The sequence below is a fragment of the Typopeltis vanoorti genome, chromosome 24 (genome assembly GCF_054136105.1).
Source record: "Typopeltis vanoorti isolate ZY-2024b chromosome 24, IOZ_Tvanoo_1.0, whole genome shotgun sequence".
In the NCBI taxonomy this organism is placed as follows: Eukaryota; Metazoa; Arthropoda; class Arachnida; order Uropygi; family Thelyphonidae; genus Typopeltis; species Typopeltis vanoorti.
The window spans coordinates 23,410,624-23,426,186 of record NC_143572.1 but is presented as its reverse complement, the minus strand read 5'-3'; the positions used below and the strand labels follow the sequence as shown (position 1 = coordinate 23,426,186).

The window sequence follows — 15,563 nt, the reverse complement described above, 5'->3', positions numbered from 1 at the left end:
TAAACTTCTAAATTATAACAAATGTTAGTGTAGATTTTTTAGAGACATCACAAAAATTATAACTGAGAAACAAAGGCTGTTTCTGGCTTGATGTATTACTGCAGAAGATAGAGTTTTAATCTGGCTGGTAAATTATACACATTTTTCTAATAAGAAGCTACTGACCTCCAAGTTGTTAAAAAAAATAATCTAAGCAGATTTTCTATGCAGAAATAATCGACACAATTTTTGGTTTTTAACAGCTAGCAAAAAACTTGTAACGTATAAATCAGTTTTGTTTTGTATTTCAATCGGAAATTAAAGTAAATATTAGCAAATATTATATGTACTAACATAAAGCCAGCTGTAAATAAAATAAACAAGAAACTTGGTCTACCCACAATACTAATGTACTCTGGATATAAAATCTTTAGTGGGTGGGAGTCACATAAAAAAAAAAATCTTGAAAATATGAAAAAAAAGAAGCAAAAATTCTAATTTTAAAAATAATTTAAAAGGACATACATCAAGAAGTGCTGAAGGAGGAGGACTAGATGCTACATAGAAGTCTCTAATTTCCAATTTTGCTGTTTCATCTTCAATTCTTTTATTATCTACAATCAAATGATATGCAATTGCCAGCTGATCATGAGGATCTCCACTCAGTAAAGCACTGTGAACTTCCCTTTCTTGGACACCAAATTTCTACAGGAAAAAAAAAAGTAATTAACACTATAGAGTGTAAATAATACTCAATACCTTTACATAGATGGTTTATATTTTATATCTATAATAAATTTTATCTGCATTAAAAAAATTCTCTCTATATATTTACCACAAAATAACACATGTTCCGTTGCACTAACTCAAACAAGTACATATTGAATTCTTCAAGAGAAATAAATTTACTGCAAATAATATGATGTGGCATTTGTGGAGTTATACTTTAACTAATTTTTCACACTTCAAAAAATATAACAGGTACATGCTTCCAGAGCAACATATAGTTTTATATTTCTTGTTGCACAATCTGAAAATAAAATATAATTCAAATGTTAAGTTTGTTTTGTTCTAATTACATTTATTTTATTTATTATTATTATTTTTTCAGTGATCATCTTTATAAGAAAATCAACTAAAAAGTAGGCAACATCACCTTATGAATATTTAGCTAATCTCCCTACTTCCTAAGTTATTGTTCACAAATAGAACATACAACAAAAAACTGAATGGCTCTGTAATATAATCGTGCTTTTGTAACTCCTACTTTTTCATCATATAGTAGCAAAGATACGAATAAATCACTATGTCACATTCAAGGATCCAATAAATTTTTTTGTGTAAATAAATGTGCAGAAAATTACAGTATGTGTTTTGAATTTGTTTTGTGATAAAAATTTCCTGTTTATGGAAAAAAACAGCAATTTTTTTTTAATGCCCAAATAAGGAATTTTAGATTGATGACATATATAGCATACTAAAACATGAAATAAACAGAGTGAGAAAATTTAAAATTTGATTTATACATGGTTGAGAGAAGGCATTTAACTGGAATAATTCATAGTGAAATGCAATTGGAATCAATCTGTATACAGTATATTATATCAGACATTCTGCAACACATCATTTCCTGATAGGTACCCTTAAGGATTCTATAACTGTACTATATAATTAAGTTACATCATTACTAACTTTCTAAAAGCAATGTTCTTCCAAATTAATCTATTATTTGTCAGGCCACCAATATCAATCAGATCTTACATTTCAGTCATTTAAAGCACACCTTACCACCTATATTATTATTATTATTACTTGACACCTCCAAGGAGTCCAAAGACTCATCAAGGGAGGGCACCTACTCTATAGCTCTCCATTTCCACCACCACCCAATCCACCAACTACAGCGAACCACATCAGCTACACCATCTACTGCCCACCATCACCACTAGTATTTTCACACAGACAATCACAAACATCCATGACCATGGCAGGATTCAAATCTGCAGCATTTTGGCTGGAGAACGGATATGCTAAACACTTGGCCAACTAGGCTGGCTATACATCATGGTGCTTCCTCTAGTCTTTTAATGACATCACACACCTGTTAACCTTTCCTTGCACATCTGGTTGAAGTGACCAAACCGACTCAGATTAGCTTTACTCTCACAATCTTGAATGCTAATGATATCAAGTTTGTAATATTCTACCATCGATAACCATCTGTTGGGTTTGCTAATTTTCCTCAGATATGTCATAGAATCTATTCTTTAACTAGCTGATTTTTGCAAAGCTTCATATCTATAAGTTAAAATTCATTTGAACACTGTCTTGTATTCTACTAGTTTAATGGTTTGGCTATTTTCTCTCCTATTCTATATAAACTTATTCCACCTGATTGCCCACTATACCAACTTTGATTATTCTAGTATTATTTATTATCTATTATAATTTTCCATCTTCACAAAAAATTGTACTAAACAGCCAAAACAGTTATTTACTTGTTCAGTAGGTTCTCCACTCAGAATGCAGATGTTGTTTAAAATGCTCATACAAATTCTTATATATATATTTGTCTTTTTGATTTCTTGACTACTAACATGATGTAAAATGTGCCTCTGCTCTTGCTTGTTCTTACCCAAATTTCTTTTCAACAATTTTTTTTTGCTAGCCTCTTCTTAAGTGTGCTGCATAAATCTTACCTTAAACACTCAGCAGGGTAATTCTCACATTATTTTACTTTCCTTCTTTATATATAGTTACTATGAAAACTCTACTCTAACTGGAAGTTGACTTATCAGGTATTCTGAATTACCTAACAGAGCCAATGTAAAACTTTATCCCAGTGGATATTCCACATTTCAGATTTCTGACTACTTTTTGACACCTATCATACATTAGTACAATGAGTGGACTAAGGAACATATAATCAGGAAACATACTCTAAAGATTGAACAGTTTGTCAAATGAAAACAAGGAATATAGAGTACTGTCATCAGGTCAGTGAGGAAATTATTCACAAATAAGAAAGAACATGAATGAAAATATAGAGATCTGCAGTACTCTGGAATTGATGGAAGTAATATGAAGAAAGGAAACCATCCCATAAAGATATGCAAAGCAATAAAAATTAAAATTTTTTTAATTTAATTTTATTTCTGAGATAACCACAGCATCATAATTTACCTTGATTTGTTAAAGAGAGCCAGATATTATTTTTTTAAAAGACATTTATATAGTCAAGTACCATGTTTAATGCCCCTTCACTCTCAACAACTTAAAAAATAATGAAGCAAAGTATCAGTGAAGCCGATATATCATGTATTAACAACAACAGAAAAAAGAAGCTATGAAAAATATTTAGAAAAGTGTACATTCAAAACTTAACCCCAAAAAAAGTTTCATAAATTAAAATTCATTCTACACACACCTTGATTAAGCCATTTAATTAAAATTTAATCAAACACTGTCATCCATACCTCACAAACTTCATGAACAGCAGCCATATCAATAATAGAGGCATCTGCATCACTAGGCGAGGGAAATAAGTAAGCTGGTAACTCTTTCTTGAACCAGTCATGGTTTCTAAGGAACAATAAATAATTTATTAATAATTTATGAACAAATAAATAAAACTCACATTCAAAACAAATATCATGCTAAAATGATTAAAAATACTTAAATAACTAACTTAATGAAGGGTGAAATCAAACTACAATAAATTACAAATAAAAAACAATCTTACAATAATTAATAAAGAGTACAAGTTGTTTACTTTTTATGCAAATTAAGCAGTTATATAAGGTGTTCTCTATAATTGTTCTCTGATGAGATGTCAATAAGCTATAAAATATTAGAATAATGAGAATAAACAGATAAACAGGGTGAACTTTCTCTTCCTGGAGAAAAGGAGAAATCTAAAATTGGTTAGTTCAAGAAATATTCTAATTTACTGATTACTGTCAGGAAGCAAATGCGTTCAAGAGGTTTCAGAATTTTCATAATAATAAATATTTGAAATTCTACATTGGTATTGGTAACCTATCTTGCTGATGATATATGTCAGTGGTGTTCAACCTTTTTTATTACGTGAACTACTTTTCTATAAAAAAGTTATTCGGTGATCTACTCTCTTATATAGATCACGTTCCCCCAACCTGATATTTGATTACACACAAATAAACAACTAAAACAAATACACAACTAAAAACTTTATTTGTGTATTTAAAAATTTATTTATCACTTTTAATTATTTTAATACAAAAAAAAAAATATATATATATATATATATATATATATTGGAATAAAATATTTATTTCTCTATTTTGGAAAACCAAAGTTAGAAAAAACAACAGATTGATTACAAACTCACAAGTTACAGGAAATGCAGGTTGATTTAAAAAAAAAAAATTAATGTGAAATTTGGCATTGTTTGGACCTTGCAGTATTTTCATAGTCAAGTTGATATGAAGAAGTGGCCAATTGCAGACAATCATCCAAATGATTATTTGTAATTTGGTTTCTTAATTGATTTTTTATGATGGTCATATTTAAAAGAATATGATTTAAAAAAAAAAATTAATGTGAAATTTGGCATTGTTTGGACCTTGCAGTATTTTCATAGTCAAGTTGATATGAAGAAGTGGCCAATTGCAGACAATCATCCATGTGATTATTTGTAATTTGGTTTCTTAATTGATTTTTTATGACGGTCATATTTGAAAAAGCGGATTCTGACAAGTATGTTGATCTGAAACACGACAGAATTTTTCATGCAATATCAGTTAATATTTGGAATTTTTCACGTGCATAACTTCCAAATGACTTCATTGTTTATTGATTTTAAATGTAAACTATTCTGAACGTTTATTATCTCAAGTTCTACTTTAGCTTGGTTTATATCAAACAGCCCACTAATTTTATTTGAAATTCATGTGCCGTTCAAGTTTTCTTGAAATGGATTATTGATAAAAGATACAATCATTTCAGTTTTATTAAAATCTTTAAATCTTTAATTTATTTCTTCCTCAACTAATTCTATTTCACGAATAAATTAGCGAAGCATTTCTTGATTTTGTTCAAAAAATTTTAATAAATATGGAAGATGTCTAAATTTGCGGTCATTTATATTTTTCTTTAATAAATGTAAGCATTGTTGGAAAGTTTTCATTGAACTTAACATGTCAATTAAATTTTTATCTCTACCTTGTAACTCTAAATTTAAATTGCTTAATTTCATACAGAAATCTACTAAAAAAGATAAGTGTAACAACCATCTTTTATCACTCAATTATGGATAAATATCTCCTTTTTCATCAAGAAAATTTTTTATATCATTAATTAATAACAAGACATCTTTCTAAAAATTGACTTCTGCTGAGCAAGTGAACATTATTGTACAACAGAAGTTCCCTATCATCATCTGCCTGTAATTTAAATAACCACCGTTGCAGGGCTTTTCCTCGAACAGAATTTACAATTTTAAATGTAATATCCAAAACATCTTTTGTGTTTAATCTTTTACTATACAGTACTTGTTGGTGAATAATATAGTGGTACGTTAAAAAATCTGGATATTTGTCATAGTTTTTACATAATGAAATGAAGCCTGATTTATTACCTATCATTGCAGGAGCACCATCAGTAGTAATAGACACAAATTTAAAAAGCAGAAGTTTGTGTTGTTTCATAAATTCATCAAATGCCGAACAAATGTCTTCTCCCCTAGTCCTTCCCAATAATGGTATAATTTTCAAAAGTTCTTCTTTACTTGAATAATCTTGAAATACCATGCGAATAAATACCATCAACTGAGCAATATCAATGAAGTCGTTTGATTCATCAAATTGTAATGAAAACACAACACACTGGTGAATGTCGGACATTAATCTGGCCTGGAAACTTTTCTCCGGCAATTGGAACTCTTCCTTTCGGCATTTTGAAACCTTGTCTGCGGCCTAGAAATAGTCTCTCTCTCTCTCTAGTGACGTCTTGAACCGAGAAGCTCCTTTCTGGAAGCGGGAAACTCCTCTCTCAAGCAACGTGGATCCAGGCAGTCTCTCTGGCGGCCTCCTCTCTGACAGCAATTCTGGAACCGGGACCCCTTCTGCTTGCTTCAGTCCCTTTTTATTAGGCCTCCTCTGAGACCTCACATGAAGTTTGGCAACCCCCAAAGAATCGGTATGAGTCTTTCATTATAAGTTTCAAGTTCAGCACGCCTTTCGCCTTTTGTTCTCCTCCGCTTTCTTTTGATTGTAAGTTGCCGGCCATTGGAAAGTTGTTTGAACTCTTTCTGATTGATTTCAGAGATGTTTACACTTAGAGCCTGCAAGCCTTTCTCATACATACAAGTTTCAATAACAATCTTTCTAATGCCACCATGTACACAGCTTCGGCAACAAAAACATTGCCTTTGTTTTTAACACTCTAACATTTTCTTATTAAAGCAGTATATACAGTTAGCTTCAAAAGAGTTATTTACAAAAACATCTAATACAAACTATACCAAGACAAACAAAGTTTATTTTTTTACAATATTCACATGAAACTTAACCTAAGTAAAAAATCGATGTAATGTGCTTTGGAATATTTAATATTTAAGCTACAATCGAATTTTTACACTTTGCTTATAATCATATTCACTTGGCTCGCTGTTTGACTTCCACTGATCCAAATTAATTCATTTACCCGGACTTATAAGAAAATTACTGATTTGACAATTTTAACGAAAAATAAATAAATGGTAAGAACATAGAAAATAAATTCAAAATTATAATAAAGGAAAAACTCACGTAAAATATATTTAATAGTAAAATTTTCGCCTGTGTATCGCAAGCATCTTCAGTACATTTCTAAAGCTAATTGAACAATAACTGACAATTCCAAAGGGCACCTAAGTACCTAAGTAGCTAATGTAAGTTAACTAAAAAGGTCAATACATTTCCTAACTTAAAAAAATAAATGAATAAATAAAAAATAATAATAAAATAAAATAAAAATAAAATAAATAAAATTATATATATATATATATATACATACATTAAAAAGTTAGGAAATATTAGCTGATTTATAAATTACAATCTTCCATAAATGCACTTCATCCAAGGATCCAGTTCACACTAGAAGTAGAATCTAATAAGCAGTTAGCCTTTTTAGATCTTTTAATTATTTGCCAACCAGATGGAAACCTACATTTCTCAGTCTATAGAAAGAAGACTCATACAGGCCATTATATCCATGCTGAATCTCATCGCCATCCTAGTCAAAAGGCAGGAACTATTAAAACTGGTTCATCGGGTCCACTCCTTTTGTTCTTCAGACGTTCCTCCTTTTTATTTAATGGATATAAGAATTTCTTCATCAAAAGAGCTTTGAGCAGTTTTAATATGTCTTCCTCTTCAAATAGAAGAAATAATGCGCATTCTTATCCCTTATGTACAAGGCATTAGTGAACATATAGCAATAGTTTTAAAACCACTGAATATTTTTGTTGCCTTTTGACCTTTCAGAAAAATCTCCACCTTTCTCACTTCTCCAAAGAACAAGCTTCCACATTTTAGTTATTCAGGTGTCTACCAGATTCCTTGCTCTTGTGGATTATCTTATTTCGGACAAACATGAAGATCTGCCTCTATTCGGCTAGAAGAACACAGTCTTATATTCAATACCTTGAACCTGAATAGTCTGGACTTGCAGAACATGCCATCATCACTAGACAGAGTTCATTGGAAAAAGACAAGAGTCCTCAAAAGTTGGTTCCTCGTGGAACGGCTTTATAAAGAAACATGTGAAACTTTACTCCACTCTCCAAACTTGATGGTTTATGTCTATCCCCTTTATGGGAGATAGTAATTTATAAATCAACTAATCTTTCCTAACTTTTTATTGTATGTATATATATAGATAGATATAATTTTATTTATATTATTTTTTATTTTTATTTTATTATTATTATTTATTTATTTTTTTAAAGTTAGGAAATTTATTGACCTTTTTAGTTATCTTACATTAGCTACTTAGGTGGTGCCCTTTGGAATTGTCAGTTATTGTTCAATTAGCTTTAGAAATGTACTGAAGATGCCTGTGATATACAGGTGAAAATTTTACTATTAAATATATTTTACGTGAGTTTTTCCGTTATTATAATTTTGAATTCATATATCTGCTCATGGTATTTCCTTATTAAAGCATAGAAAATAAATATCAGCAAGGTAGCAAAATATTCTGGAGGACACTATCAAAAAGCATAGAAATGGAGGAAAAAGTACTGTAAAAGGAATCAGAGATGATAAAGGTGACATGAAAAAACTGAAGATAAAGATATTCTAGAATAGCTTTATCTGATATTATAGATGTATTTGAAATGAAACAGGCAATGTCAGTATGATGGCAGAAAACTCTCAGCAGGAATGCAATCAAGAATATATATCCATACTTGAAGTAGAAAAAGTTATCAAAAACCTGAAATGTGGAAAGGCAGCTGGAATATATGAAATTTGGCCAGAGATGCTTAAATATAGAATTATAATAGTTTTCTAGTAGCTGCATTACACAATTCAGAAGGCTTGGTCAGAGTCAAATTCTGGATGATTGGAGCAGAGCTCTCATAGTACCCATTTATAAAAAGGGAAATAGAACTGAATGTGAGAATTACAGAGATATTTTTCCCTACTGAGTGTTCCTGCTAAGATTTATGCAAGTATACTTGAGAAACAGCTAAGAAAAATTGTGAAAGGGAAACTTGGTGAAGAACAAGCTGGAATCAAGCTAAATAGAGTTGTAAGGATCAGATTTTCACTTTAAAACAAATAGTTGAGAAATTTTGAGGATATAACAAGGATTTGTATTTTGTTTTGTTGATCTGGAAAAGGTATATGACAAGTTGCCAAGAGGAAAGCTCTTCAAACTGCTACAGTTATATGACATAAATGAGACATTATATCAAGTAATATATAGTCTTTATTTAAACTGTAAGTCAGCAGGAGTTTGAAATAAAATCAGATGTGCTGTAAGGATGCACATTATCTCCACTGTTATTATCGATATGGATCATATTATGAAGGAAAGTGAATTAAATCTGATATCAAATTGGGGGGGTTAATCTTAGCTCTTTATTATGCAGATGATGTTATACTTCTGAATAAATGCAGTACAAGTCTGCAAGATTCCCTGACTAAATTAAATAACTGTTGTAATAAATCTGGTATGAAAATCAGCAATAAAAAGACAATGAAAATAGGCAGAAACATTGAAAACATCAACTGTATCCTGAATGATGAACCTATAGAACAAGTAAAACATTTTCTCCAAGAGGATGTGAAAGCATGTGTAGACAGGAAAGGAATGGGATGACCTGGGATCAAGAGGAAACCGTTGGAATTGAAGAAGGTTCTAAATGAATAAGCAGAGAGGGAAATGGTCCCAGTCGAGCATGGAGAGATCACATTGAATGAGTGGTATCAGTGAAACTAGCTGTAGATCCAGGATTGAGCTGTTGTGTTTGTATACAAATGCAAGAAGTGTAAGAAACAAGGCAGATGAAATCTTCTTCTTCTTCTGCAGCTTCTCCCACTTAAGTGGGGTCACTGTTTGTTATGAGTCTCCTCCACACCTTCCTGTCTTGGGCTGTCACCACATCCAAGTTCTTCATCTTCAAGTCCTCTTCTACCAGCTCCCTCCATCTCTTCTTTGGCCGCCCACGCTTCCGCCTTCCTTGCACTTCCTTGCACATGACCCTTCTTCCCACATATTCGTCCTCCCTCCTCATCACATGACCAAACCATCTCAACCTTGCCTCCTGTATTTTCGCTCCTAAGTTCGTAACTTTCACTGTTCCCCTGACATAGTCATTTCTCAGATGATCCTTTCTGGTCACACCGCACATCCACCTAAGCATTCTCATCTCTGCTACTTCCATCCTGCTGATGTTATTTTTCCTCAGGGCCACAGTTTCTATAGCATATGTCATAGCTGGCCTCACTACTGTCCTATAAATTTTGCCTTTCAGATTGATCGGCACCCTCTTATCACATAACACTCCAGCCATCTCCCTCCAGTTCCTCCAACCTGCTTGTATCCTGCATCCCACTTCCTTCTCACCTCCTCCATCTTCTTCCACTGTCGAACCTAAGTATCTAAAGTCTCTCACCTTCCTGATGACATTTCCTTCCAGCTCCAGGTCTGTCTCCTGGCCACCACCCACTGCGCAACACATGTACTCTGTCTTACTTCTGCTCAGTCTCATACCTCTCTCTTCCAGTACTTTTCTCCATCTTTCCAGTTTAGTTTCTGCTTCTTCTCTTGTATCTACACACAGCAAGATGTCATCTGCATACAACATTGTCCAAGGTGCATCTTCTCTCACCTCCTCTGTTACCACCTCCATCACAATATTAAACAGAAACGGACTTAATGCTGACCCTTGATGCAAGCCAACTGTTACTTGAAAACTTTCTGTCTGTCCCAAACAGGTCCGAACACTTGTCTTCACATTTCTGTACATTTCCTGCACCAACCTGACATATTTCTTTGGCACCTTCTTCTCCCTCAGACACCTCCAGACTTCTTGCCTTGGCACTCTATCATATGCTTTCTCCAGATCAATAAATACCAGATGTAGCTCCCTTTGTTTCTCTCGATATTTTTCCATCATCTGTCGTAACCCAAAGATAGCATCTGTTGTTGATCTACCAGGCATGAAGCCAAATTGTTCCTTTGCAATCTCCACCTCCTCCCTCAATCTACCATCAAGAACCCTTTCTAGGATCTTCATTGTGTGGGACATCAACTTTATTCCTCTGTAATTTTTACAGTCTTGTGCATCCCCTTTACCCTTGTAGATGGGAACAAGAGTACTCTCCCTCCATTCCTCGGGTATATTTTCCTGTTGGCAAACTTTCATGAACAGGTCCCACAGCAGGTCAATTCCCTCTTCCCCCAGTGCCTTCCATGCCTCCACTGGAATTCTGTCGGGGCCCACCGCTTTTCCATTCCTCATCCTCTTCATGGCCTCCGTCACTTCCATTCTACTGATGTTCTGCACCATCCCCTCAGAATGCTGCCCATCTCCTCTGTGAGTCCTTGCATTTTCCTCATTCAGAAGTCCCTCAAAGTATATTTTCCATCTGTTTCTTATGTCCACATCCCTCCATAATACTCTTCCTTCAGCATCTTTGATCTGCCTCACATGTAAGATGTCCTTAGCTGCTTTATTTCTACATTTCGCTAGTTGGTAAATTTTTCTCTGTCCTTCCTTTGTTTCTAATTGATCATACAGATCTTGATATGCCATGGCCTTCGCCTGTGCCACAACTCTCTTGGCTTCTTGCTTTCTCTCTTTGTACACCTCTCTGTCCTCTTCCACTCTTGACTCATCCCACTTCTGCTTTGCCTTCCTCTTAGCTGTCACTGCCACTTGTACATCATTATTCCACCACCAACCCTCCTTCTGCTCTCTAATCTTTCCAGATGTCTCACCAAGCACCTCGATTGCACAGCTCAGGATTACTTTTGAATTATGTTTCCACCAATCTTGTACACTTTCCAGTCCATCCGAAATCCTCTCTAACACTCTCTCCCTAAAACGATTCCTCACACTCTCTTCTTTTAAGCGAAACCACTTAATTGTCTTCATCCCATGGCAACCAGAAGTTCTTATCTTTGATCTTAATTTAAAGTCTGCGCACAGCAGTCGGTGTTGTTGTGCTACTTGATCTGTTGGAATTACCTTACAATTTGTCACAACCTTAAGATGTTTTCTTCTAGTCAAAATGTAGTCAATTTGTGAGCTGTTGTTACCACTTCTAAATGTTATCGAATGTTCCTCCCTCTTGAAGAAAAACGAGTTCCCAATTGCCAGATCAAACGCTACTGCAAAGTCCACAACCCTCTCTCCTTCCTGGTTCATCATTCCCACTCCGTGGCCACCATGCACCCTTTCACAGTCTCTATTCTGTCTTCCTATGTGCCTGTTCAAGTCTCCTCCGACAATCACCATCTCATTTTCTTCCAATTCCCTCATTTCTTCATCTAACACATTCCAGAACTCATCTTTTTCCTCTGCTGTACAACCAACTTGCGGGGCACATAATACGACCACCCGCTCTTCTCCAAGACCCAATTTCATTCGCATGATACTGTCGTTCCTTCTACCCACGTCCAGTACTTCACCCTTCATTCTGCCACACACCACAATTCCTACACCATTTCTTCCCTCGTTATTCGCTCCAGAGTAGAACAATTTATATCCATCTCCCAGTTCCTTTGCCTTTCCCCCTTTCCACCTTGTCTCCTGCACACATAAAATGTCCAACTTCCTCTTCCTCATCATGTCTGCCACCTCTCTTCCCCTTCCAGTCATGCTTCCAACATTCAGTGTTCCCACTCGCAACATCCTCTCCACCTGCTGGGCTCGCTTCTTTAACCGCACCCGCCCTTGATGCAGTAGCCCTCGTCCACTTCTCACAGCTGTAGGGCGATGTGGCTGCGCGTCGCTTAAGGGGTACGCCCTAGCCCTTATATCATTTTCTCTTAGACTCATAATCATAGTTTGAGTTGGCACTGAAGTTTTACGACCGGATGCCCTTCCTGACATCAACCCTCGCATTTATCCGGGCTTGGGACCGGCACCTATTGAGGCCAGCTTGCCTCCTTCGGTGGCTGCATAAGACGAAATGACTTAGCAAGATAGGAAAGACTCACCCCTAGCCCTCGAATACTCTAATAGCATCAGGGGGAAAGGAGCAAGGAGAGGAGAAAGAAGCAAAGAAAGAAGAGGAGGGACAAGTCTACAGAATAATATAACAGATATATATTACATGAAGTAAGGCATGGTCCAGCATCAGGTACCTCGGGTTTGCCATGCCCGTACTCACTAAAGTGAGCCCTTGAGGATGAAATGGTTGCACTAATTGAGTGTTCACCCCAAAATTGTTGATAAGTGAGACATGGTTAGACGACGACGACATCCTGACACGAATAGAGATGGAAAGGTATGACGTGTTTCGTGAGGATAGAAGGGGTAAAAAGGGAGGGGAGAGTGCTATTGATAATAGAGAAAGAGTTATGTCCACACAAAGTAGAGATGAAAGAGAGAAATAGTGCCAGTGGTTTTGAGGCAGTATGGTGTGAGATAGAGGTGAATGGAATGAAATACTTGGCTGGATGTTGTTATAGACCAGGTCATGTAGATGGTAGTGACTATGAAATGTATAATCAAATTAGTCAAGCAAATAAGAAAAGAGTGATCATTATGGGCGATTTTAATTATGGCAATATAGACTGGAATGATGAGACAGCAACTGGAAGTAAAGAAAATGAGTTTCTTGAGTTTCTGAGGGATAATTACCTCAGACAGAGGGCATGCGAGGATTGAGGGTCTTGGATTTGGTCATCTCATCAGAGGATGTAATCATAAATGAGGTGTCAAATCATCCACCAATTGGTGAGAGTGACCATGAGGTGATTACCTGGGTGGTTGCCAGCAGTGTGAGGACCTCTGTAAGAAAAGGGTATATGTCGAACTACAAGAGGGGAGGGGATTATGAAGAGCTCAGGAGACAGCTTGTGGGTGCAGCATGGAATGAGGAGTTAGCTGGAAAAGAGATCAATGCAGCTTTGGGGATTTTTAAAAACTATCTAGTAGATGCAATGTCTAAATATATTCCAAGGGTGAGAAGGTTAAATAAGGTAGGTGTGAAATGGATGAATAAAGAGATTAAGCATGTGATACAGATAAAAAGGGCATTGTGGAGGCAGCATGAGAGAAGTGGAAATAACCAATTCCATGAGGACTACAAAGACCAGGCAAGGCAGGTGACTTGGTTGGTGAGGGTAGCTAAAGTGAGGTATGAACAGCAGTTAGCTAATGAAGCCAAAAAGAATCCTAAGGAGTTCTTTTGATATATAACCAGCAAAAGAAAGAATGATTATGGAAGGATGACACTGATTGGAGAAAATGGTATAAAGACAGCTGTTGCAGAAGGTGTGGTAGAGATACTTAATGAGCAGTTCTAAAAGGTCTTTCGATCTTGTGAATGTGACTTCATGGAGAGATTGAGAGCAGTTGATGATGGGGAGTTGAGCAAATTAGATGTTAATAAGGCTATGGGACTTGATAATATATCACCACATATTCTGAAAGAATGTGCCAGGGAGTTGATGCTGGCGTTGACATTTTTTTTAATATGAGTCTTGCACTGGGTCAAGCTCCTAAGGAGTGCAAGATTGTGCCACTTCATAAAGAAGGTGATAGAACTCGATCATCAAACTACAGGCCTATCTGTGTGTCAGGTGTTGTAGTAAGTTGTTGGAGAAGCTTGTGAGAACTAGGATCCAGAATTGTGTTGACAGCAATGGTATTATCTTTGATGAACAACATGGATTTGCTAATGGGAGGTCATGTTTTTGTAATCTACTTACTTATTACAATAAGGTGACAGCTTCCTTGGACAGAGGAGAAGGATACACAGCAATATACTTAGATTTTGCAAAGGCTTTTAATAGATTACCACATGATAAGTTGATAGTCAAACTAGAGTAGATGGGGTTGGATATTAGACTGGTGCATTGGATTGGAGACTGGCTATCTGATAGTATCAACAAGTTGTGTATGGGGGAGCGATATCCAGGAAAAGGAAAGTCACTAGTAGAGTGCCTCAGGGGTCTGTTTTAGGGCCATTTAACTTGTATATTAATGATATTGGTGAAGATTTGGATGGAGATATTCAGTTGTTTGCAGATGATACAAAGTTGGGATGAACCGTGAAAAGTAGAGAAGATGTTGTGGCCTTACAAGAAGACTTGAATAAATCGAGTGATTGGGCATGGGAATGGGAATATAAGTTCAATGTTGTAAAATGTAAGGTTTTAAAATTTGTAAAACAAAGATGGGATGCAGAATTTCTGCTTGGTGAGGATATATTGTCGGATCTCGAGGAAATAAGAGATATGGGGGTGATAGTGGATAAGGATCTGAAATTCAGGGGACACATAGCCAAAATGGTGAAGACAACACAAAGGCTTCTGGGAATGATTCGAAGGACACTGACTTGTAGAAGTAGGAAGATTCTTGTTTCATTGTATAAAGCTTTGATTAAGCTGTTAGATCCTGAATGAGAAAATTTTGAGAAATTATTCATTCAGGATTTAACATGCAAAACTAACAACCAAAGGAAATGCCTGCACTTCAGCACAAAATAGAGAAAACTTGTTCGCTGTATGTGAAACTATATATTCCTTTGTATGTAAATTACTAAGATCTTATTGTTATTTAACCAGAGATCAAAGTGAGAATTTGTATCATAATATAGTATTTGTGTAAGGAAAATAATTTAGTTCATTGAGATATCCAATGTATTGTAAGTCTCCAGACAATTTTAAGTAACAGTCCAAAGGTTGAGTGCTAGCCACCCAGATCGACGTGATGCTGGGGGCAGTAACATACGCGGAAGGTGATGCAGGCACGTTTTCCAAGAACAGCACCCTAACAGCAAAGAGAGAGCAAAGGATCAACTTGGGGGCATAAAATAAAGAATGTCGTGTGGAAAAGATATGGAGAATATAAGGAGATGCGCGCCATATCTCGCACT

At 35.4% G+C, this 15,563-nt stretch overlaps 1 protein-coding gene across 1 annotated transcript in view; it reads right to left on the bottom strand.

Annotated features, from left to right (window-relative positions):
• Positions 1-15,563, bottom strand: part of AMPKalpha (AMP-activated protein kinase alpha subunit) — a 265,316-nt gene that overhangs the window by 127,414 nt on the left and 122,339 nt on the right. Inside the window, exons 9-10 of the mRNA XM_090414193.1 lie at positions 3,456-3,561; positions 505-684 (exon numbers count right to left, since the gene is read on the bottom strand). Coding sequence (XP_090270319.1) covers positions 505-684; positions 3,456-3,561 — 286 coding nt within the window. The remainder of the gene's footprint in view (positions 1-504; positions 685-3,455; positions 3,562-15,563) is intronic.